The 24,724-nt window shown below is 38.7% G+C and overlaps 1 protein-coding gene across 6 annotated transcripts in view; it reads left to right on the top strand.

Annotated features, from left to right (window-relative positions):
* Positions 1–24,724, top strand: part of BBS9 (Bardet-Biedl syndrome 9) — a 489,942-nt gene that overhangs the window by 396,954 nt on the left and 68,264 nt on the right. For all 6 annotated transcript variants that reach the window (XM_045387644.3, XM_065542147.2, XM_005549820.5 and 3 more), the window contains one exon: positions 15,430–15,652. In XM_045387644.3, coding sequence (XP_045243579.1) covers positions 15,430–15,652 — 223 coding nt within the window. The remainder of the gene's footprint in view (positions 1–15,429; positions 15,653–24,724) is intronic.

Genomic DNA, 24,724 nt, shown 5'->3' with positions numbered 1-24,724 from the left:
GCAACTGATATTACTTAATTGTATAATATTCTGTCTCACTACAGTTGAGTATATCTTAGAGCCTTTTTGATGGTTTTCTTGCTGTTTTGAAAAAGTGAAATAGTTGAAGTACTGTAGAATATAGTATAGGATAGAAGTCAAGTAGAATACAATGCACAAGTTTTGATGTGTAATTTAAAAAACTTTCTTTACATCAAATATTGAAGGGTGCTTTAATGGACACATTTGCTATTTATGCATTTTAAAATAAGGAGACTAAATAACCAAATAAAGCATTAATTGAAGTGTCACTTTCTCTGTATGCCTTTTCAAATCCTCCGTGAAACAAAGTAGGATTTAAATGTGAATAGTGTAATAATTAAATTCAAACAATCACAGTGAGGAAAATAGTGATCATCATCAACTTCATAATGCTTACCAATTTTATTCCTGGCTAGAGGTGTGTTTATATTAATTCGGTTTTCTTAAAATACCTTTCCCTGACCTAGTTTGATCTAGTTTCCCTAATCTCTTTGCTAATTACAAAGAGATTATTTTAACATTTCTGTGACAGTACATTGTTTTAGAAACATATACATGGAAATTGCTGGCCTTCCGTCCTTTAAAAGCAGCACGCCCTCTGTGCTGTGGACCACAACATGTGGCTCTGTGTCTCCCTGCATCTCTGTGTTCAGTTCATCTCCCTGGCCCGCTGTTGTTCATTTGGAAATCTTTCTGGAAGAGCCCCTTGGCTCAGGCCCTGTTTTTGCACCTGAAAACCTTCTGTGTTGGCATCCAAAGTAGCCTTTTTGCCCGTGTCTCTGCATTGGTGTGCCCCCCACATCTTTGCTGGACTCACAGCCCGGTGCTCTCCCATCACACAGCTGTGTACACACTTGACATGGCTCTTTTGGCCCCTGTTCAGATTGAACTCCAGTGCCAGGCATTGAGGACCTTCAGTCACTTGGCTCTACCATATCTGATTTCTAAAGCTCATTTTGTGTGACTCCCCGGCTACCCCCTTCATTCTGGGAAAGGTGAACCATGGGTACACAGCTTCTTCCATCAAGCCAGAGTGAAGAGGGATTTTTTTCTTCACTTAAAATCGTGTCCTCTCTCTACCCTTCCATATATTCTCTTTAAGAAGTAAATCAATGTTCATTTCCTCCCTCTTTATTCTGGCTTCCCATTCTCTTGTGAATTTCACTTGGAGGGTATGATACAATTTATTTGTCATTAAATACTCTAAAATTATTTTCTGTGCTTGTACTTGTCCTATATTCTAATAAATATAAGGAAATATTCTTCTACATCCCTACAGAATTAAAGCAATTAAACATATAGTTGTATACAAGTATTGCTTGATACTCCATTTATTTTCATAATGTCTCACATAATTACAGATGCTTGTCTAACAACTGTGTAGATTTTAATCAGTTTTTGAAAAGGAAGTGTACTACCTCTGTTTCCACACCCCTCCCCTTTTTCTAAGATACTTCAAATATTTTTGGGTTTTATAAGAGCAAAACCTGGTCTCTTCTGTACAGATATTAAAAGATATAGATAGATTATAGTCAAACCACCACAAATAAATATTCATATATATGTTCATTCGCATATCCTCATAATTCAAGTCAGTATACACAAACATTTCCAATCTTAGCAGTGATGAATATATACAAGTGAAAGCAACTGTTAGGTACCCTTCACCTATATTGAGTTAGCCAAATTTGTTACTATATAGTGCTGACAGACATATGGTGAAATAGACATACCCACTTATTTCTGATATGGTCTTTCCTGAGAGTCCTCTAAGAAAATGTCAGTCATAAAACAAATCTTATACTTGGCATCAGTCATCTAACTTAATGCGCTAAAAGCAGTAAACTAAAATCCATTTGGTACCATAATGTTTACATTTAGAATTATGAAGCACTGAAAGCAACCTAAAAGCTAATAGTTGAAAAATATGAACTGTGGCATATCAGTTGAACAGAATTAGGTCAGACTGTGGGTTCAAATCCCTTTTGGAACAAATACTTAACTAGCTTTGTGTCCTTAGAAAGTGGTGGAACTCACGGAGTATTGGTTTCCTTATCTGTACAGTGGTGAACTAGACTATTCCCCAAGGACTGGTTCTGCTTTGGAGAGGTGAGAGTGGCCATTCGGATTTGATTTCAGGTTGCTTTCTTTTTATATTCTTACTGAACCGGCAAACAAATGGTACAGAAGGGGAACATGATATTAAGAAAGTTAATGAATGTGGTTCTTTAGTACCTTTCTCATCAAGGGGTAACTGGAGTTTGATGGAAAACACCGTCTATACAGAGTGAGGAAATGGCCGTTTCTGAGGAGCTCAGAACCACAGGCTCACCCCTTTCACAGGGTTAGGATGGGAGCTGTTACAGAGGGAATTTCCTGTATTTTAAAAAAGTTAAACAATGGAATCCAGCCTTCGTTAGCTTTGGGTACTGTAAATGATTTACTATAACATAATAAACATCGAGTGAGAAAAATATATAATAAATTTTTTCTCCTTCAATAAGATATGCAAATATATATCCCAATTATATTGCTTACACAAAGTAACTAAAAATGGTTTGTTCTCAATGAGTTAAACTACACATTGAATTTCCCTGGGGCATCTTCACTATCATTTCAGATTCAGGGTTTTGGTGCTTAATTATTGATATCCTTTGGAAGACAATAATAATAACAACAATAATAATACAGTGGTGCTAAATGCTGTAAAAACTGCATTAGGTGCATGACCTCATTTGGCACCGACTTTTCAAAGGTGTGCAGGTTTCACGAGGACACTCTATATATACATCTTAAGGCTTTGTAAGGACTAATTGAGGTAATGTACATGAAGTGCCAAATAATGGTGCCTGGCATGTGACAGGCATCCAAGATTGGTAGTTATTATTGCCACTGTATTTCAGCAATAAGATGCCATCTACTCTAAGTTATGGCATTGCTTTGTGAATGAATCAGAGGAAAAAAAAACACTGCAAATTAAACTATGACATAATAGTTTTATCACTTAAATTTTTTTATTATTGAAAGAGCTCTCTTAGACGTATTTAGACATAAATTTTATCATACGTTACTCTTGTGCCTGAATAAGAAGAAAGATACAAGCAACATAAATTGAGTAAGGTATCCCTGAAACTTCTTCACATTCCAAGTTTGATTCCCCTAAATCATGACAGGTCCTTAAACTACAGCTCATTGCTGTGTTTTTCCATGTAGCATTGTCCTGTATACTACAAAGAGCGTTGTTCGTGCAGCATTTCTTGAGTGTGCCACTGTTGCCTTCATGATTTCTTTTTTCTGAGCCTCTTACATCCTTTCAAAAACTTTCCTTTTTGACTAAACTCAAAACTTCATTTTTCCTCCTCAGTTGAACTGTATGTTGCCTGAAGTTAAGCGGCCTCTGTCCAAAGTCAGCAAGAAATTTTAGGCAAATTGATGTTTAATGCTCTAACAATAGTCCTACATGATACATTAATTAATTAAACCACATCTGTTTCAGGGATTTGCCAGTTTTTTTTCCTGACCTTAGTTGTATTGCTTGACTTTGACATAGGATAGTGATCTCTCTGCGTGTCTTTCCATAACAAAACATAACACAGTTTATTCTATCTGGGTGTATTTTCTTGTCTCACATCCTGGAAAGCTTACAGCTTAGCTTTTGCTTTGTGAGAAAATATGAAATTGCTGTCATTCTTCAGTCATGAATGTTTGCCTCACTCAGTTTAACTTTATACTTCTAACTACACTATTTCCATACCTTTCTGTGCACACAGTAACTTTTTTACTCAATCATAAGTCATGGTGTAGTTTTAAAAGATAATTTAAATGGTAATTAATTCAATGAGGAGTATTCACATTGCACACAAGTCAGTGGACATGACATGATATGGACTGCTAAGATAAAGGCTGTACATACTCAGGCAATGAAAACTATAGCATGACCAGAACCTGAAAGCCAGAAGTTGTTATATACCACTGAGTATAAGACACAATCCTACTTCTGGGATGTGGGGGAGAAATGTCCTAGAATTGATGGAACATAGGCCAGGCACGGTGGCTCACACTGGTAATCCCAGCACTTTGGGAGGCCAAGGCAGGTGGATCATGAGGTCAGGAGTTCAAGAGCAGCCTGGCCAAGATGGTGAAACCCCGTCTTTACTAAAAATACAAAAATTAGCTGGGTGCAGTGACAGGCGCCTATAATCCCAGCTAATGGGGAGGCTGAGGCAGGAGAATCACTTGAACCCGGGGGTCAGAGGTTGCAGTGAACCAAAATCGTGCCACTGCACTCCAGCCTGGGTGACACAGCAAGACTTCATCTCAAAAAAAAAAAAAAAAAGAAAGAAAAAAAATTGATGGAACATGTTTGTAAGCACAGAGTAAAGAAATGATCATTGTAGTCTTTTTTATTAAGAGGGAATTTATGAGTGGTTTGAATTGGGCATAGGAAGTCATAGAAAAAGGCAAGTCCATGACTTCCCATCTTGGAATAGGTGTTTTTGACTAGAAGCACATTTCATATACAGTAAATAGGGAAAGTCTTACCAGTTGTTGCTTTTTGAAGAGAAAGCCATGTATAAACAGTGAGAAGTAATGAAGATTGAGTATCTATTGGTATCATTTTAAATGTGGTCTATTGCATAACATAGGAAATTTAGGTTAAGATCTCACTGATAAGTAGTTTGTGAGAACTGAGTGAACACAGATCTTCTCACCCACAGCAATGAATAAGAATTTGTGGGTGAAGTCACTAACAGTGTTAACAGGAATATGTTTCATTTCTTGCATTTGGAATGGTGAAACTCCCCAGCTGCCTGAGAAATAAAAATCTAACTTGTATTGTTTAACAGCAGTTGTTAGTTCCTTTCTAACCTATTGGGTCTGAATTCAAGGTCATAAACATTGGTTAGCAGTCTTAGAACTAAGTCCAGTGAATTTCACTAACTAAATTTCTCTATTTTGTAAAGAAAATGGGAGAAGAGTTAAACACACACCCAAATAAGATATGCCAAGGAATGTAAGAAAATTAACCTTTATTGAGCATTATTATGGGCTAGGCATTGATCAAGGACTTTTCATCTGTTATTTCATTTAATCCTCACTATGCCCCTTTGAAGTAGGCAGTGGTAGCACATGCTGTGCATGTCCCATACCTATCTCTTAACCTCTCACCATTCCTGAATGCTTCCACCTGCTCAACACCTGCAGTTTTTGCCTGAGGACTATCCCTGTTTGGCAGAAGCTACATAGCCACCATGCTCAGCCAATGACTGATAGACTTAGTAGATTAATACCCAGGTTCCCTCATCCTTTATGTGGGTAACTGTGAGAGTTATGTTATACACCATCCCCCAGAGTTCTCTGGCAGGAGTGAGCACCAGTTGCCGCTCAACAGCATACCCTTTATTGCTTTTTCTCCACTGTTCATCACACTTCGCCACTCCCCATTGGCGCTTCTTGGCTCCGCTCTCAAGTCAACTACTTGTGCTTTTATCTTTGTTCCAATTTATAGATGAGGAAATAAGTCCAAGGCCACACATCTAGAAAATAACAGAGGCAAGATTTGAACCCAAATTAAGGGGCCTCACAAAAATGAACAGTCTGACTCAATGGAGTAACTTTGGACCAAGTGATCAAAGTGAATTTTTACTCTTCTCCAATCTATTTCACAAGGATAAATGTAGATTTATATTTTATAGTTATATGTGTCTGTGCTCAAGCCTATACCAGAAAATGCTGGCAAATTTAATCAACTTGTGGCTTGCTTCATATAACACTAAAATGAACTCAAGCTATATAATTAATTTTTGTACAAAACTGTTGGGAAAGTTTTATATTATTTATATTTACATTATTGTATAGACCTTTCTGTCTGAATAACTTTTATTTGACAAATAATTCTTCATATTGTTCTAGGATGGGGGCTAGGGCATGAGAGCTAAAACAAATAATCGCTAAAGCACTTTACTTCTCTAAGTACATTCCATTTTCTATATCATTATATTTTTGTATATATTCTTCTATTATCACTTGAGTGTAAGCTACTTTAAAGTAGGATCCATATCTGATTCACCTTTTTGGAAAAAAAAACCCCACAGTATTTAGTGTGTCTTGTACTAGTTGGCTCTAAATAAATACTTTTAAAATAAATGACTGTATAGACTCAAATTTAAACTATTTATAGACAACGATATTTAAAATTAGGATGAATGTGTGGATAAACATACTACTTCATCACCATTACTCTACAGTTTTGAGATTTGTGCTGCTCCCCTGCTGTTATCTTAGCTTGATAACTGTGAAAAATGACACTAACATTGAATGATGTGCAGCTCTGTCATTCCAGATGCAATTCTAAATATTTTTTTCCTCCAGACTTGATTTCTATTGGAAGAAAATAGAAATAGAAATCTAGCATGTGGACCTTCTGGAGCTGTTTCATATCCATTGGCGGTCCTGATCAAGAGAGAAATAAATAACCATGTCTTAAAATAGTGAAGTTTCTGGGTGGTCCTGAAAAATTCAAAGTAATTAAAGGGAGGAGAGAAAAAAAGAAAGAAAAGAAACCTGTACTGCTTTTCACTTAAATCTGTGGTTTCATGTATTTTTAGACACTTTTTTCCCTGAGTTCAGTTATTCCTTGTTCTTTGAGATTGTTAAGAACACATCATTGTCAGGAGAGGAGTTGATACCTTTAGCTTACTCATATGGTTCTTCTCTTGTCCTAGGTGGCAATAAAAGTTTTCCCAGACTCTGTCAAATATGTGGGCACTTGAGGAGTCTTATGTGACCCATTGTGTTGTATGTCTTGATAATAGGAGTGACTGCTCCAAGTATTCTCAATGATGAGTGCCTGCAATGAGTGTTTGTACTTCAGACTCCTTAGAATCATGTCTGACCATTGTTACATTTTCAGGAGCCATGGTGTCCAAAGGCTATAACCATATGTCAGTTACAGTAGTCTCTGAAGGCGCTTAAAGCTTTGGTGGACTCTTGTAAAAGTTTGACCTAACCAAACTGGCACAGAGCATTGTGCTTTTTTTTTTTTTTTTTAATGCAGTAAAATCTCATTTAATTGTATGCAGATTATTCATTTGGATAAAGAAGCTGATTTAAATTTTGGGTCTGTGCATATGTTAATTATGACCATGAATCTTCTAGGGGAAGAAGTCATTTCTGGAGCCCAGTAAAGTAAAAGGAGCCTAAGCAGACCTAATGATAACAGATTGAAAGATAAACATAACGAAATGGGAAATAAGGGCTCTGGGCCACAGTGGTCAAGTGTGGTATTTACAGCTATATAGTCCTGGATTATATTACAACTCCCACTTTTAATAATTATGACATTTTCAGTGAAGTACCTTAAATCTAAATCCTCAGTTGGAAGTTATAATACCCTTTCATAGGGTCGTTGAGAGAATTAATTGAAATAATATTTGTAAGATTCTCAGCACATAAGAGGTCTAAAATAGTTTTTTTTTTTTTTTTGATGGAGTCTTGCTCTGTTGCCCAGGCTAGAGTGCAGTGACGCGATCTCAGCTCACTGCAACCTCCGCCTCCTGGATTCAAGTGATTCTCCTGCCTCAGCCTCCCGAATAGCTGGGATTACAGGTGCCTGCCACCGCGTCCAACTAATTTTTATATTTTTACAAAATACAAAAAGTGATTTCACCATCTTGGCCAGGCTGGTCTCGAACTTCTGACCTTGTGATCCACCTGCCTCGGCCTCCCAAGGTGCTGGGATTACAGGTGTGAGCCACTGCGCCCAGCCCCAAAATAGTTTTTACTTCTGTTGCTGTTGCTGCTATTTCTGCTGCTGTTATTCAAGTGAACCCGCAAAGAAAAGATAAACTTTAGGGAGAACTCTCACAAGTAAGAATATTGGTATGGGATTAACTACCTGCATTTGCTAAATATGTCTCATTAAATCTTAGTAAGCACCTGGCAAGGGAAATATTGTCCTGGTTTTTTACTGATGAGGGAACTGAGATACAGAGAACTAAAATAATTTTCCCAGAGACATTAAGCTTATGTTTAAAGCTTAAATTTTCCCAGAGACATAAAGCCACAGTGTAGGTCTTCTGACTTCTAAACCAATGTACTTTCATGGCCCATACTTCCCCTTTTGTGGAAATATATAAATAAGTGCAAGTCATAGTGTGAGATGGTGAATAAGTGAAGGCTCAGTGTTGCAGGCCACATAGCTAACGACCGCAGAGGAAAAGGCAGCCTTAAACTCAGGGCTCGTCTTTCTTGGGCCTTCATTGTCCCCTGGATCTTGACCCGGTAATTTATCACTATGATGTTAGCTTTCCTGTGCCTTCAAAGGAATGATTTTTATATGTTCTTTTCCAGTTGTTCTCACTGGGAAATCTGGTCCAAGTGATGTAATTTACCACCACCAGAAACAGCTTTCCCCTGGAATTGTGTTATCAATTTGATTTTCCAGTCTTTAATTTTTTTTGTAAGTTGCTTCTGAGTAGTGCAGGTAACTGGAAACTTTTGCTTGAACTAAACTTTGATGCTTAGTCAAGGTGACTGGCTCCATCAGACATCATTAGTGTTTAGCTTTGTTTTAAAACTGATGATCTCCATCCAGGATCACATTTTATAATACTTCAGGTAATCTACTTTGTGTTTCTCCATCTAAAGAATTTGGGGTTGGAATGGAGTACAGGTCAAATATAAATGTTCCTGGGAAAACATAAGCTTACAAAAGGGATCAGAATGGGTTGGTTTGCAGCAACTTTGTGCTTTCTGCTTGCACCGCAGCCGAACTCTCTGAAGGTCTCTTAGCTTACATTTGTTAAAGAGGTTTTAGATTTTCATCCATTTCATCCAATAGGATGCAGTGTGCTTGATTTTCCACAAAATGGTGTGGATAAACCTGCACACTGGTCTACTCTTGGTTGAAATCTCAATTAAATTTTTACTGCTTGTGAGTTGTGACAAAGATACAGAGAATTCCAAAAGTCCAATAGATTGTTTCCATTTAAAATAAAAAGGAATGATACTGGGGAATGAGAGTTAGTAGATTACATGTGGAATTTTCTTCATTTTATGATGAGTTGAAAAAATTAGAGCTGATTTTTTTCAGTGCTTTATTTTATAAAAGCATTGAATATGATTTTAAACTTAAGATGCCATATAGACAATACAGCTTGCTTTCATTTTTATTTTATTTTATTTTCTATTTTACATTCAAAGGGCTGTTTTATTTTTCAAAGGTGAATTGCTCAAGATTTTGAACCCTCTTTGCATGACATGGGGATTTCACTGATTACAATCAAGCAAATAATATTTGGAAATAATCTGAACCTAGATAGATCCTGAAAAGGCCCTATACTTTCCACGATACATAGTTTAGAACTAAAGTACAAAGTTTTATTTGTTCTGGGGTTTACAATGACCCATTATACAATTAGTTTTAGCATGTTTAAATATAATCTAATACAATACCATACAAAGTAATAACCATAATGTTCTGTGGATCAGTTATAAATACCAAACACTTTTCATTGTGAATCCTTTACATCTATTGAAGAGAAATTTCTTTCCCTTTAATACAGTTTGTTATTAAGATAAATGAATATGATATGAAAGTTGTTTCGCCTTCAAATATGTAACGCAAGATGGGCCATTTCTGAGTCTTCTCTTTTCACTTGAAATCTGGACTCCTGCCACAAAATCTACATTTGTTCTTTTAACAGGTCTCGTGGTTTTTGTTTGTTTGTTTTTGTTTTTTAACCTTTTCTCGCTCCCTTAGAGTTAACTGGGTGCACATTTGGTAATAAATGTTACTGTGGCATTTTGTGGGTTTTCCCTATACCACTGTAGTTAAGGATGTGGTACTGTTTCTATTATAAACATAGGTTTGCAGGAGTTTATAATTTGTTTGAAAAGAAGTTTAAGGTTATGACTTGGAACTTTAGATTTCAATGACATACTTCTATTTTCTGATTTTTAAAAAAGTAGGATTGAATAAATTTGCTCATTTCATAGTCTCTTCCAGTTAAGATTTCAGAGTGCCGTACCATTTATATAAGATTGGCATAAAAAGTAGTATGATTGCTGTTTTGTGGAGACTGCACGTGTACCCTAGACAGATGAAATGAGTGACCTAAGATCACACAGTGAAGGGGCAGATGAGGTGAATGAGGTTAAGTCAGAACCCAGGAGCCTCGGGACAGCTATCATCAACTCAACTGTTTTGATCCACAGGTGGCATGGGAGTACTTTCTTAGTTTATTTTGTGCTTTGGTTACTTTTGTCGATACCCTAGGAAATTAACTTTACAAGTGTGGTCAAACTTTCTACTTCCCCCTGTTTCTGATAAGCCACTTGCTTGATCTGGTATTTAGGCCTATTGACCAGTGGTGACTAGCAGGGTAGTAAAGCAAAGCAGTCAGAAATTCAGCTGTGGTTCTCTGGACTCTGGATAGCAAGAAGCATAGCTCAGCTGAATTCAGTCAGGAGGAGCAGACTAGGCAAGGCCAGGTCCTTGAATTTAAAGAGCTGGCTCACAGAAGAAGGGCACACCAGCAATCATACTGGTACACAAAGGCATCTGGGACCAGCATGGAGTGTAGAAGCCTCTGCACAGGCTGGCAAGATGTGGAAGCAGGGAACTGGGCAGCCATGTTGGGGGATGCATACAGCAGGCAACTTGCATTGGAGAAGTCAGGTAGCAGGTAGGCCCTCGGCCCCTGGGTCCAGTTCCCTGGAGGGATCTTGCAGAAGCTAGGCAGCTATCTATCAAGGAGTGACACTTTCAGCAGGCTCCCAAAGCAAGGGCTCTGGTAGAGGACTTGGGTAAAGGCAAGGTCTGGAAACAAAGGAAAACCCAGTTATCAATACTGGACTAGACAAAGTAAACCAAAAAATCCCCACAAACCCAATGGATAAGTTAACTTCCAATAACGACAAGGGCTGTGGAGAAGATAAAATAGAGTAACATGCACATTTAACTAACTCCTTCTCCCTTCCCTTCCCTCCCCTCCCCTCCGGTCCCCTTCCCTTCCCTTCCCTTCCCTTCCGTCTGTCCCCTTTCCTTCCCTTCCCCAGTTCCCTCCCACTCCCCCAGCACTGTTGTTTTCTAGAAGCCATACACACAGGTCAACCTGGAATTTACAGCAAATTGTGGATTTGAGAACTATTACAAAAATCAATTCTCACTGAAGAGCACATGCCCAATTCCAGAAATTTTTAGTGCTGTATTTCCCAAATTAAGATTTTCTTTTACTCTCACAATATAAGACAAAAATACTAGTATGATTGATATTCATCTTTAAAGGATAAAGGTTAGGTATGTGCATGTAGTATGTGTATGTATTTAGACATTAAAACTGAACATTAGCCTTACCAATTTAAGAGCTATGAATAAAGGTAATGGACTCAAATACCAAAAAGCTGTTTAAAGTAGCTTACCTTTAAGGTACTTCTCACACCTGAGATTCTAGATTCCACAATTTTATTTCACATTTCCATAGGTAAGTATGCTACATGTTTGATCAGTGAATTATCACATTGTATTTTTATTTAGCGAAACTCTCAAAGGCTCTTTTTTTGTCTCAAAGATATTCCTTTTAGTCTTATATTTGAATTTATGTAGCAATTCAGTCCCTCCAAGTAATAACTCCGTATTTTAGTGGCAATCTTTCTAAAGTACTGGCATCATGCCTCATTTATATTAAAGAAGTATCCCATGCCAAATACCTAAACATGACATGGTTTTTTACTTGATCTGCAAGTTGGCATTAGGAAAAGAAATTGTGTAGTACTCTGTATTAACTAAATGTCATATCTACTTAAATTATCTAATATGTTACAGTAATCTATTTATGATACAGTAGTTTCCTTAAATGAATGAGAGTAGGAACTATTTTAATGCTGAAATGACCACAGAGCATACAAATGCCAAATTATATTCAAAGGATTTTTTCTTCTTATACTCCAGAGGTCTTTGTCAATGACTCCAATTGAAAACATGTCCTCTCTAGTGATGTCTGGGTTACTATTTTGTCTTCATTTACCTCTTCCCATTATTACTGAAATACAAGGTCAATTCTAGATATTAGTCTAGTTTAGATTTTGGTAGTAGTAAAGAGATGTCTTTGTAACAACCAGTGGTTTATTATTCTTTAGTGGTTTGGGGTAGGAAGCTGTTTTTATGGTCTTTTGGGTCTCTTGAATCTCTTGAAAGGATTTTCAAGATGACTTTCAAATCATTTACTTTTTTCCTAATTTGCCTAGTGACACCTACAGGTGGGCCAATAGAAGTGGGCCAATAGAGTGAAAAGTCCCAGTTAACCAATTATGGCAATCAGTGGGAAGTTCTCTAGATGAAACATGTAGAGTCTGCATTTTGATCTGAAGAACCAACTGCAGGCCAGACACGGTGGTTCATGCCTGTAATCCTGGCACTTTTGGAGGCCGAAGCAGGCAGATCATCTGAGGTCAGGAGTTCAAGACCAGCCTGGCCAACACGGTGAAACCCCATCTCTACTAAAAATACAAAAATTAGCCAGATATGGTGACACCCACCTGTAATCCCAGCTACTCAGGAGGCTGAGGCAGGAGAATCGCTTGAACCTGGGAGGCAGAAGTTGCAGTGAGCTGAGATTATGCCATTGCACTCCAGCCTGGGCAACAAGAGCAAAACTCTGTCTCAATAAAGTGAGAGAGAGAGAGAGAGAGAGAGAGAGAGAGAGAGAGAGAGAGAGAACTTCATAAACCTAGAAGAAGAGACATGGCAAGTGTGGCAAAGATCTGGGGCTTAGTTGTCTGTGCACTCAATGTGAATCAAGAGTGTAATCCAACTGCCAAGAGAGCAGAGGCAACTGGAGGCCAGGCTGGCAGGAGAATTCCTAGAAAAAAGGAGGGCTGTGGGATACCTACATTCCCAGGTGCAGCCCAGTGTTTTGGGGTCACTCAGGGGCTCTCTACTTAGCTGTATAAATTTGTAAGTGTTTCAAATTGGAGCTCATTTAAAGAAGAGTGGTCACAATGGAGAAAAAACTTGAAACTCTGTTTGTGTAAGGAAGAACTAGAGGAACTAGGATGTTTATTCTGGAGGAGAGGGTACAGAATTGCTGTCTTCACAGATAAAACAGGCTGTCATGTAGAAGAGAGGTTAGATTTATTCTGCATGACTCTGGAGGGTAGAAGAAGGGCCAATGCGGTAGACTTTGACTCAGTGTGGGAATAGTTTTCTGTTGGTTACACATGTCCCTGAAAGGAGTGAACTGCCTCAAAAAGTAGTGATTTTGGATCTTGAAGATAGCTATGCCTAGGCAGATGGTTGCTATTGTATAAATGATCCTGGGAAAACTCCCACGAGACTAGACATAAATATCTCCAAAGCTCTCCCAACTTTAAGGTCCTGGTTTTATATCTCACCATCTCTCTGTCCAGCAAACATATTTCTTGACCATCCTCTGTATACCAAGAATAGTGTGGGGATGTGGAGAACTCCAGGCACTCTCACGGAAAACCAGACCTGCAAACAGCACCCACATCACAGGGTGACAAGAGCTGTGATGCATCTGGGTGTGTGAAGTCTCAGAGCCCCAAAGAGGGTTCACCCATCAGCCCTTGGGTGGCAGTGCCTGAGCAAGTCATTAAGTGGGAGTTGGCCAGATAAAGAGTAGAGGTTAGGGCATTGCAGCATGAGCACTGGCCATGTGCAGAGGCCTAAGGGAGAGACAGTGTGGGTGCAGGTGGATGGGAATAGAATACAATGGAGCAAGAGCTGGAGCAGAAAGTTCCTTAAATGCCAGTATGACTGTTTGAATATAGGAGTTTGTATTAGTCTTTTCTCATGCTGCTATAAGGAAATACCTGAAACTGGGTAATTTATAAAGAAAAGAGGTTTAATTGACTCACAGCTCTGCGTGGCTGGGGAGTTGTCGGGAAACTTATAGTCATTGCGGAAGGAACCTCTTCACAGGGCAGCAGGAGAGAGAATGAGAGCCAGCAGGAGAAATGCCAGATGCTTATTCAACCATCAGATCTCGTGAGAACTCACTATCACAAGAACAGCATGGGGGTAGCCACCTCCATGATTCAGTTACCTCCCACTGGGTCCCTCCCATGACACGTGGGGATTATGGGAACTACAAATTGAGATGTGGGTGGGGACACAGCCAACAGCCAAACCATATCAGAGTTGAAGCTTGGAAGTAACCTCATCTGATTTGCATATTTGAGCGGTGGCTCAAATGATAAGTTTGAGGATGGAATGAGGGGTTCCAGAGGAACCTTCTCTCTGAGTCTCAGGTCTCTTACCCCTAATATAAGGGACTTGTACTATTCTGCAGTATTCTATGATCATAAATTCATTTCTTGTCTTTCTTTATAATTGTATTAGATGGTCAGGCCCGTGGTGCTCTAGGCCTTACCAGCCTTTGTGTACAGATGGAGTCACATTCACAACAACACCCAGATTTCACTCATGCTTCGCTTCCCTGTTGTGCTTCTTAGGACCTCCAGATCCCCATAAAGATCTTACCCAGTTATTCCTGGAGCCTCTGGGGATGCCTAAAGGGAGCTCCTAAACTGACCCCTCCTGCTCGTTACCTCATACTCCTTGTTGCCAGTGTTAGCTGAACCCACCTGAGGGTGGTGCCTCCCCATGCCAGTCCTGCTGGTGCCAGTGCTCTCCATGACAATGCTGAGGTCCCTGCCTAGTGCTGATGTTCCTGGAATTGCAGCTGTCACTGCGCTTTTCTAGGTTTTTCACTGCAGCACAGCCACACCGTTCCCCAAAAAAGTGGGGGCAATGGCCTACTTCTTTTGGGTCATTTACTGTCACCTGGACAGTGAGCAGTACTAGGCAGGTCCTGTGTTTCACCGGATCCTTCTTGAAATAGCTCCTTTGTTTCTGCCTATAATTCCACGGCTGTGGAACGTGTACCTGAGGGAGACACCAGGGTTTTCCCGCCATTCCAGTTTCCCCCAGGGTATCCAAAGGTCCTCCCACTCCTGGCCCGCTTTCCTTTAACTGAAGATAAGAAAGATAAGGCAAAACAAACTATAATCCTGGCAGCTTTACCCACCAGGTCATCAAACAGACCTATGCCTGAGACTTTTTGTTGTTACTCATTACTCTATGCCTGGCTCAGGGCTAAACCCTTCTCATACATAGATCTCTAACCCTTGGAGGGACAGACTATTAACATCCTCATTTGTAGATGAAGATGAGGCTAAGAGGAATTAAGTAACTTGCTCAAGGTCAAACAGGTGACAGAGCTAGAATTCCAAACCAGCCTAGTCTGGAATATTCCAGATACCACACTCTTCACAGGTCCCCAACACTTGAACATAAACACTCAATAATCTGTATAATACATCAAGTGCCCACTTTTCTCATTGTCATCTTTGTATTAATTCAAAATTGGCTTTTGTATCCAGGGCTGGGAAGAAACGGTGGATGCCGCCATTTCCCACCTGTTGAAGACTTGCCTGTCGAAGAGTTCGAAGGAGCAGGCTTTGAACCTCAACAGCCAGCTGAATATACCCAAAGACACAAGCCAACTGAAGAAACATATCACCTTACTCTGCGATAGATTAGCCAAAGGTGGCCGTCTCTGCCTAAGTACCGATGCAGCAGCCCCACAGACCATGGTCATGCCAGGTAAGAGCTCTGTCCACGCTCCCTAAACACAATTATACTTCTCCCAAATTAAAGGAAGTGCCTGTGGTTGTATTTGGGGTTTACATTTCATATTAAAGTGACAATAGCCAAGGCAATTGATTTCATGTTTCCCCTCTGACATCCCAGGGTAACCCCTTGAATAAATATTCTTGAGATATTTGCTTGCTAGACATTTCTAGAATGGTATGTCTTTTTTCTTCTCTCTGCTTTTAAATATACGATCCATTTTGTTTGGCTTCTAACCAATAAAAAGTGGATTAGAGGATAAAACTGTTTTTAAGAAAAAGTTTTACTAAATGTGATCTCGCGATACAATATTTCATAAATGTAAATAGCATGATACAAGCAACTAATGTAATCTAGATGAGTCCAGTCTCTTCTGCTGTTTGTTTGGCTTGTGGTCATCAGAAGAAGGGGGAAAGAGACAAAGTGAAAGGTGGGGATCAAGAGATGTGAGCAGGCTTCAGAGCCCGGGCACCCATGGGCCAGCATGGAGAGAGATTCCACTTGCCCCTCCATGGACAGTCAGTGATGGTCATGGGCACCCAGGACTGCCCTTCCCATGGTCATAGGGACTGAGCAGTTAGTCATGCAGCCCTCAGGTCTCTTAGGGGCAGCCGTTCCCAAGTCCTGCTTCCCTCTTCCTAGCCTGTCTGTGGAAGCAGCAAGGAGCATTACATCAATGAATTTATTGATGCGGCAGCTGTAGCGTCTCTTTCCTCCTACAGCAAGAACCATAGTGTGGGAAGTGGTGTGGTTTTCTCTTCTTCCTTCTTACATGCCTTTTCTTTACCTCCCTGCCCCCATTCCCTTTCTGGTAGTCTTGCTGTTGCTTCCTTTTCCCCCTCAATCAGCATTCCTAGAAGTGAAAAGGAATGCAAGTGAAACTGTAGAAGATAAACATGGAGACAGCATAGCATAATCTAATAGGCACAGACTCTGGGGACAGACAGAACAACGCTTGGATCCTGCCTCTTTTTATCTGTTACTACTTATATGACCCTGGGTATGTTACTTTCTTTTCTAGAATCTTCATGTCTTCCTTTAGAAAGTGAATCTAATAATGCTTGCCCTGCCGCTGGGGCCTTATGAGTTTATCAGGCACCTAGCACAATGCTTGGAACAGAGACACCCTCAAAAAATTCAAGCTATAATTACTGTCATTTTTATGGATATATGCATGATTCAGCCTTTAAATTTGAAAGTGGAAAAATAGCTGGTTTGGTGTTGTGGCTTCTATATTCTATGATTTGAATATCTTTACCTCAACTATACATAGGTAGAAGCCAACTTTATTCCAGAAGAATATTTTTTATTTGGCCTTTTATAATAGAAACACCTTTCCATAGAGAAATAGTTCTGACATTGTTTGCCTTCATTTAGAACCTTTTTATCTCACCCTGTAACATCCTCTTAACTATTCCACTTGTCTGTCTTCTGTCCACTGTTACAAGATTGTTTTCTTAAGAGATATTTAGGCTTAATGAGATAGTAAATGAAAACTATTCATTATAATAAGTATCAGTTTATGACTCTCCCTCCCTGCTTGCCCACAGGGAAAACAAAGGAGACTTGAGGGAAAAGGACAGATATATTAATTTAAAAAAAGGAGAGAGAGAGAAAATTTGAAGAGGGATGGGATGGCCCACCTGATTGGCTGCAGCAGCCCTGAATCCTCTTCTCCGGTCTCTGTCTGAGCTTTCCTGTTCAGGGATCCCCATATCCCTGTCTTAGTCATTTTTGTTTAAGTAACTAGATTTGTAAGTAACATAAGGGCTGTGTCCGTATCTAGGATGTGGAACATTTTAAAACCTCAGTGCAAAGTTTTTGAATATATGGAAGGAAGGGACAGAGAAAGAAGGAAAAGAAGGAAGGGAGAAGGAAATGAAGAAAAGAAGAAAGATGGACAATGTGTTTGTTCACAGGCCAGGGGGCCATCAGCCAGATTCATGCTTGGTCTAGCTGAGTTCGTTCTGTTGGAGAGATTTAGCCTGTGTGCATGTGCATCAGGGTCAAAGTCGCAATGCCATGCCTTCACTTGCCAACAACCCGCTTGCCACTCTGTGGTTGAGTGGTTCTCCCTCCCACTTGTCTTGATCTAATCAAGATAGTGAGGTTTTAAACAATTGTTAAATTAGCACTTGTTGTCATTAACATGCTTAATTATTGCCTATACTACTTTTCTTCCCTATAACTCAGATTTTTCACATGCCTTATCTCTGTATTAGCATATTTTTGAGGTAGAAGAGACATGTAGAATTATTGCTGTCTCAAAATAGAAAGTGGAGGCAGGAAAATTGAAATCTCTTGCCTGGAGTTACATGGTTACTGGAAGGGTTAGGTCTAGAATCCAAATCTCCCAGCCCACTGTGCTTCCCTCTAGACCACACAGACCACAGTGGTACAAATCTGTTTTTAGCCAGAGCCTCCTCCTGTGTAAGTTATTCTTGATTCGGCCTTCCCCCAGCCCCGCCCACCCCCCCCCCACTTAAATTGGTCTAGCAGTGTGAAAGGAAAAGGGCAGAAAATAGTTTCACACAGTCTCTTTTCTTTGCTTTGCTATGAGAAATATAGTAAAGATTTATCTTATATTTGTTTTGTGCTTAATTTTTATTATGTCCAAAGGTGATGTGATAACATTGTCATGAGTATTTCTTATTAAGAAATACTGTGAGGAGTTATTTTTGCTTCAAGCCTGTAATTGCGCAGTTTACAATGTTGGTTTAGCTCCAATCATTGTATCAAAATATACAAAGTGACATATTAGAAAGGACTGGATTACTGAATATATAAGCATACAAGCTTTTCTTGCAGAGATGATCTTTTTTTAAGATTTAGATGGGACCTTAGAAATTGTCTGGTTCACCTCCCTCACTTAACAGCTGAGGTAACGAAGGCCTAAGAAGGTGAAGTGAATAAGTGCTCAGTATTAAAAGGCAGGAGTGTGTGCAATTTTGCCATGTTGCCTATTAAATTGCAGATGGATAAACATCTCAGAATAAAAAACCCTTGGTCTTTCCTAGCCTCATGACTTTATGAGCCCAGCACCTTGGATGTGCCCTTTCTTTGCTCTAGTGAAGGCCGTGGTGACAACATCCTCCCTGGTGTCCAGAGTTTGAAAATCTTTCCCAATGGTAATTACCTTATGAACTTCTTTGCCTCACATTTCTCCTGCTTGACTTTACCAATTCTCTATCAGTTTTTCCCTTAACCTTTTCTAGTGAACTTTTTATTGTTGTTGCAGAGCCATCAAATTTATTTCTCTCATCTGCAGTTCTGATGTTCACATCTTTCTGCTGGTGAATATAGCTTGTAAGGAGTCTACTTTCATTAAATATCTATTTTCCAATCTCAGCAGTATGCATTCTACCCTTAGAGCAGAAGTCACAGAGGGCCACCTGGTTTGTGTATTTTAAAGATCTGAATGTAAGTGATTTAGTGGTCTAGCTGGCCTTTTCATGCATATATGTTCCCAACCTTCTCCCTGCAGCTGCCTAGGACTAAAAGACTTGCTGTATTTTGCAGAAGGCTTCCTTTTATAACCTCAGTATCTAGGACAATATTTCAGTAGCCCTAATTATGGCAAAGATTTGAACCTCTCAAGCATATATGCAAAACTTAGTGTATACATGAGTGGGCCTAACTCATGATATTTGAAGTCTTATCATTTTAACCTCATGAACACTGGAGTTTTTGTCACCTCTATGCTTTTCTTAAACTTAATTTCCACTAGGTGATACCTTGCCCAAGAAGTGATATAGGTAAGTGATGGCCCATCAGATAGAAGCTTGGAAAACAAATGCTGTAGGCACCACACTGAGCAGGCATAGAAAGTTGGGCAAGGAAAAGGGGTGTAAAGACAATTCAGGCTGATCAGGTGCCTCAAGTAAATATTCTCTTAATGTGATCAGATGACTTCACAGTTCATAATGGGCCATAGCTTCAGCTGTATTTTCTTTCACACCGCCAGATTCCTGGGCTAAAAGGAAGCCAAGAGGAGGGAGTAAAAGGAAGCAAAGAAGGTTTGATAAATAAGATTAGGTATCTTATATAATCCATATCTTTTCATAGATATGGATTTAAAAAGTTATCATTTTGAGATGTGGTAGGGACCACCCAGGAATTAGCATTTTGTGCATCTTTATTATTGTATTAAGTGGATAGGAGAAAAGAAACAGTATGAATCTGAATACAGAGTATAAATGTGAATAAGATATGTATTCTAGCCTTTTGAGAGAGAGATTTTAAATTCTCTTTAGTGTTTAAATCTTGAGTTAATGACCTTTGGCCTTAAGGATTTGATACTATTTTGAGGCTACTTCTAATTGGCCCATTTAAACCGAATTTAAATTTAATTCTCCCAGGTCTCACTTAGATGCTTGATAAGACATTTGGTGTTTACTTTCATAATTGTCAGTGTGATTTAATTGTTGGTTTTACACTTTGAGTTTTTATAAGTTTGAAGTCATTCTTTAAGGAAATTTAGATGAATTAAATATACAAAAATGGCTTCTGAGTCTGTTTTTCCTACAGAGAATACAATACTTTATCTTGACATTAAAAAAAAAAAAAAAGGGAGTGAGTTCCAAAATGGGAAAATGCTATTGTGAAGTGAACTTCGCATCAGAAATATATGGGTTCCAGAGCTAAGCTGACCAGTTATATGATATGGAACAAGTACTTAGTCTGTCCACTTCTTTGTTTTCTCAACTATAAATAGGAAAAATAATGATACTTCGCTATAGATTTGTTGGCCAAATTAAATATAGTAGTACATGGAAAATGCTTAGCAAGTACCTGACACATAGCAAATTCTCACTAAATGTGAGCTTCTGTTAGTAATAATGATGAATACTATTGTAAAATCCCAAAGGAACTTGGGAGAACTTGACAAAAGGATTCTAGAGTTCAATTCAAAGAATACGATTATAAGATTATACAGGTGTTAGGTTCCAGCCCAAGCAGAGGTCTGAGGGGAATTGTTGGGGTAGCGGGTAGCTGAAAGAACACTTGAGAGACCACAGGTAGGTGAGACATGGCTTTATTCAGCAACTCACTCACACTGTTGGTGCTGCATTTATGCACCTCCCAGACAATAGTGGCTCAGAGCCAGGTGATGAGTCCTCCCATGTTATGGCTACATAGGTATGACTATATAATGCACGGGATTGTGCGCCTGCACTCCAATCCTGCTGTGTCATGCTGTGCCGGATGTGTACCTTGGGCTATACTTGACTGCAGTGTAAAATTTGCATTTTCAGATTATTCATTATTAAGCAAAAGTGAATGACAATAGTGTACACTCAACTTTGGCCTTACAGGCACCTTTACAGAAAGGGTCCTTTTAAGAAAAAATATTCCAAGGCATGATCTGTTTTCCTAGCAGTCTCTCTTAGTCCTTCGATATGTAAGTCATTTTCATTAGAAACAGCTATCATGTCATCATTGTGGTCAGTTTTCTTTTCTTTATTGTCAACTGAACTGACTGCCAGATTTTCACGGGTCACTGGCCTTGCATGTGACAGGCACAGTTCTCCAATAACACTTTAACTGCGTTAAACCTGACATAATTTGCAAGATTTGTAGTTTTCCTCTGCAGCCAATTTGTGTTGTATTTGCAGTAATTTCCTACAGCCAGTGAGGGATTAACCAATAGAATGTTGGTAGCAGGCAGAGATTCATCTAGTGTTAAATGCAGGAGGATATTTTAATACAGACTAATTTTATAAGTGGTCAGTTAGTTTTTGAGTGCATATCTGTGTTACGTTTTGCTTTTCTACGATTACAGCAACTGGGATAATTAAAACTTCCTTAAGCAGGAGGATCCACCCTCTTCCCTTCAATTACATATGTAAAAACTTAGAATGTGTTGTTAACTCTAACCACATGTGCTAATGTGGCATTTCAAAGCAATGAAGAGAGGACAAGATGAATTCGGTTAAAAATAGTGTTGGAAACTGGCCAACCATTTGGAGAGAAGAAATAGATTCCCTACCTCATCCCATATCACACAATACATTTCAGACAAACAAGGTATTTAAATTCAAAAAAAGAAATTTCATAAATCACAGAAGGACATAAGGATATGTTGATATGGAAGCAGGATAGACCTTTCTATGTAAGTTAGCAAAGGCAGTAAACACAATACTGAGCTTTAGTTATAGACTTCTCAAAATTGGGTCCAGAAGAATATAAACCAAAGTGTGTATTAATGATAACTATCCCTGCGTGTTAGAATTACAGGTGGTATCTGAGTCTCCTCTTGCTCTTTCTCTTCCGTATATTTTGTACATTTTCTGAAAATGACATATACAACTTTTGTAAAAAGGCCCTGTGATAGAAAGAACCAGCAGGAAAACAACTATGTAATTGTATCCGAAATGGTGGTAAGGAAACAACAAGGGCCAATTCATAAATCAGGAAAATTAATTTTTTTCAAAAGGAAGTAAGTTATTAAAAGGGCAGTGACCATGTGTTTATGGAGCTTGTTTGTATTTCAGTTCTCATGAACTAACCCAAGTCCTTTGTAGGACTGCAGAAATGTGCACAGCTGCTTTATAGATTCTGTCCCCTCCCATCTCTGTATCTCCTCTTGAGCATAGGCCAAGTCATTCAAGTTATTGATCTCTGACTATGTTTCACCTTGTCAAAGTGATTCCATAATTTCACACTTTGCTTATAATCCACTTTACTACTTTGCAGCATTTTACAATGAGACAGTTCTCCTCATACACCATTCTCATTCCTTGGCTTCTCTAGTCTGCTCTGTGGCTTCTTGTTCCCTTTTCTGTCTCCTGACTATTGGTTTTCCATCTTCATGCTTCCCTGGACAGTCTCATCCAGCTACCACCGTAATTCCTATACCTTCTGGTTGGCCTCTCTTCCAAGCTCCACATGTCTCCACCAATACTCCTTCAGGCAATTCCACATGCCTGAAGGAAACTCACCTTCTGTGTGTCTGATCTCAGTGGATGATGTTACTCAATGCCCAGACCAGGGGCCTCAAGAGACAACCTTGACTTTCTGTTTCTCTTACTTTACATATTCAGCCAGTCACCAAGAACTGATGATGCTACCTCCCAAATATATCTCTTTTCATGGCCCACACTGCTATTTCCAACCCAAATGCCCTTCAATCAATGATAACATTCTTATCACTTATTTAGACTGTTAAAATGACGTATCAGTAATCTCCCTGTGTTAACATTCTTTCTTCATTTTCAGTGCTACCATAAAAAATATGACTATTTGTAGCAGTATTATAGCCAAACAGTAGAAATAATCCAAATATCCATCAACTGATAAATGGATAATAAGTGTGGTATATCCACACAATAGAATATTCTTTAATAATAAAAATAACTGAAGTTCTGATACATACTACAACATGGATAAACATTAAATACATTATGGTAAGTGAAAGAAACCAGTCAGAAAGACCTCATATTATTATAAGGCCATTCATATAAAATGTCCAGAATAGGCAAATTCAAGGCGACAGAAAGTATGTTATGTTAGTGGTTGCCTAGGACTAGGAGTAGGGGAATGAGAAATGATAGCTACTGGGTACAGAGTTTCCTTTTGGGTAAGAAAAATGTTCTGAAATTAGATTGTGGTGATGTGACTATACTAAAAACCATTGTATATTTTTAAAAGGTAAGTTATATATGAATTACATCTCAATAAACTTGTTTAAAAACAACATTTTTTAGTGTAAAGATAAAACATGTTCTTTGTATATATTTAGAAAATTTAGATGAACTAAAAGAGGAAAATTTATTTATTTTTTTATTTTTCCATAATTTATTGGGGTACAGGTGGTATTTGGTAACATGAGTAAGTTCTTCAGTGGTGATTTGTGAGATTTTGGTGCACCCATCACCTATGTATACACTGTACCATATTTGTAGTCTTTTATCCCTCGCCCTCCTCCCACTCTTTCTCCCAAGTCCTGAAGTCTATTGTATCATTCTGATGTATTTGTGTCCTCATAGCTTAGCTCCCATATAGCAGTGAAAACATACGATGTTTGGTTTATCACTTAGAATAATAGTCTCCAGTCTCATCCAGGTCACTGCAAATGCTGTTAATTCATTCCTTTTTATGCCTGCATAGTATTCCATTATATATATATATATATATATATATGTGTGTGTGTGTGTGTGTGTGTGTATGTGTTTGTATGTGTGTGTGTGTATATATGTGTGTATATATACTCATATACACACACACACACACCACAGTTTCTTTATACACTTGTTGATTGATGGGCATTTGGGTTGGTTCCATGATTTTGCAGTTGTGAATTGTGCTGCTATAAACATGCATGTGCAAGTATCTTTTTCAAATAATGACTTCTTTTCGTCTGAGTAGACACCCAGTAGTGGGATTGCTGGATCAAATGGTAGTTCTACTTTTAGTTCTTTAAGGAATCTCCACACTGTTTCCATAGTGGTTGTACTAGTTTACATTCCCACCGGCAGTGTAAAAGTGTTCCCTGTTTACTGCATCCACGCCAACATCTACTATTTTTTGATTATGGCTGTTCTTGCAGGAGTAAGGTGGTATTTCATTGTGGTTGTGATTTGCATTTCACTGATCATTAGTGATGTTGACCATTTTTTCGTAGGTTTGTTGGCCATTTGTGTATCTTTTTTTTTTTTTTTTTTTTTGAGATTGTCTATTCATGTCCTTAGCCCACTTTTTGATGGGGTTGGTTTTTTTTTGTTTTTTTTTTTTTTAACTGATTTGTGTTTGTTGTAGATTCTGGATATTACTCCCTTGTCAGATGTACAGATTGTGAAGATTTTCTCCCACTCTGTGGGTTATCTGTTTACTGTGCTGACTGTTCCTTTTGCCATGCAAAAGCTCTTTAGTTTAATTAGATCCCAGCTATTTATATTTGTTTTTATTGCATTTGCTTTTGGGTTTTTGGTCATGAAATCCCTGCCTAAGCCAATGTCTAGATGTTTCTGCTGAGAAATCTGCTGTTAATTTGATGGGTTTTCCTTTATAGGTTACCTAGTGTTTCTGTCTCATAGCTCTTAAGAT

This window comes from Macaca fascicularis, chromosome 3 (genome assembly GCF_037993035.2).
Source record: "Macaca fascicularis isolate 582-1 chromosome 3, T2T-MFA8v1.1".
In the NCBI taxonomy this organism is placed as follows: domain Eukaryota; kingdom Metazoa; phylum Chordata; class Mammalia; order Primates; family Cercopithecidae; genus Macaca; species Macaca fascicularis.
This window is presented reverse-complemented; position numbering and strand designations above follow the sequence as displayed.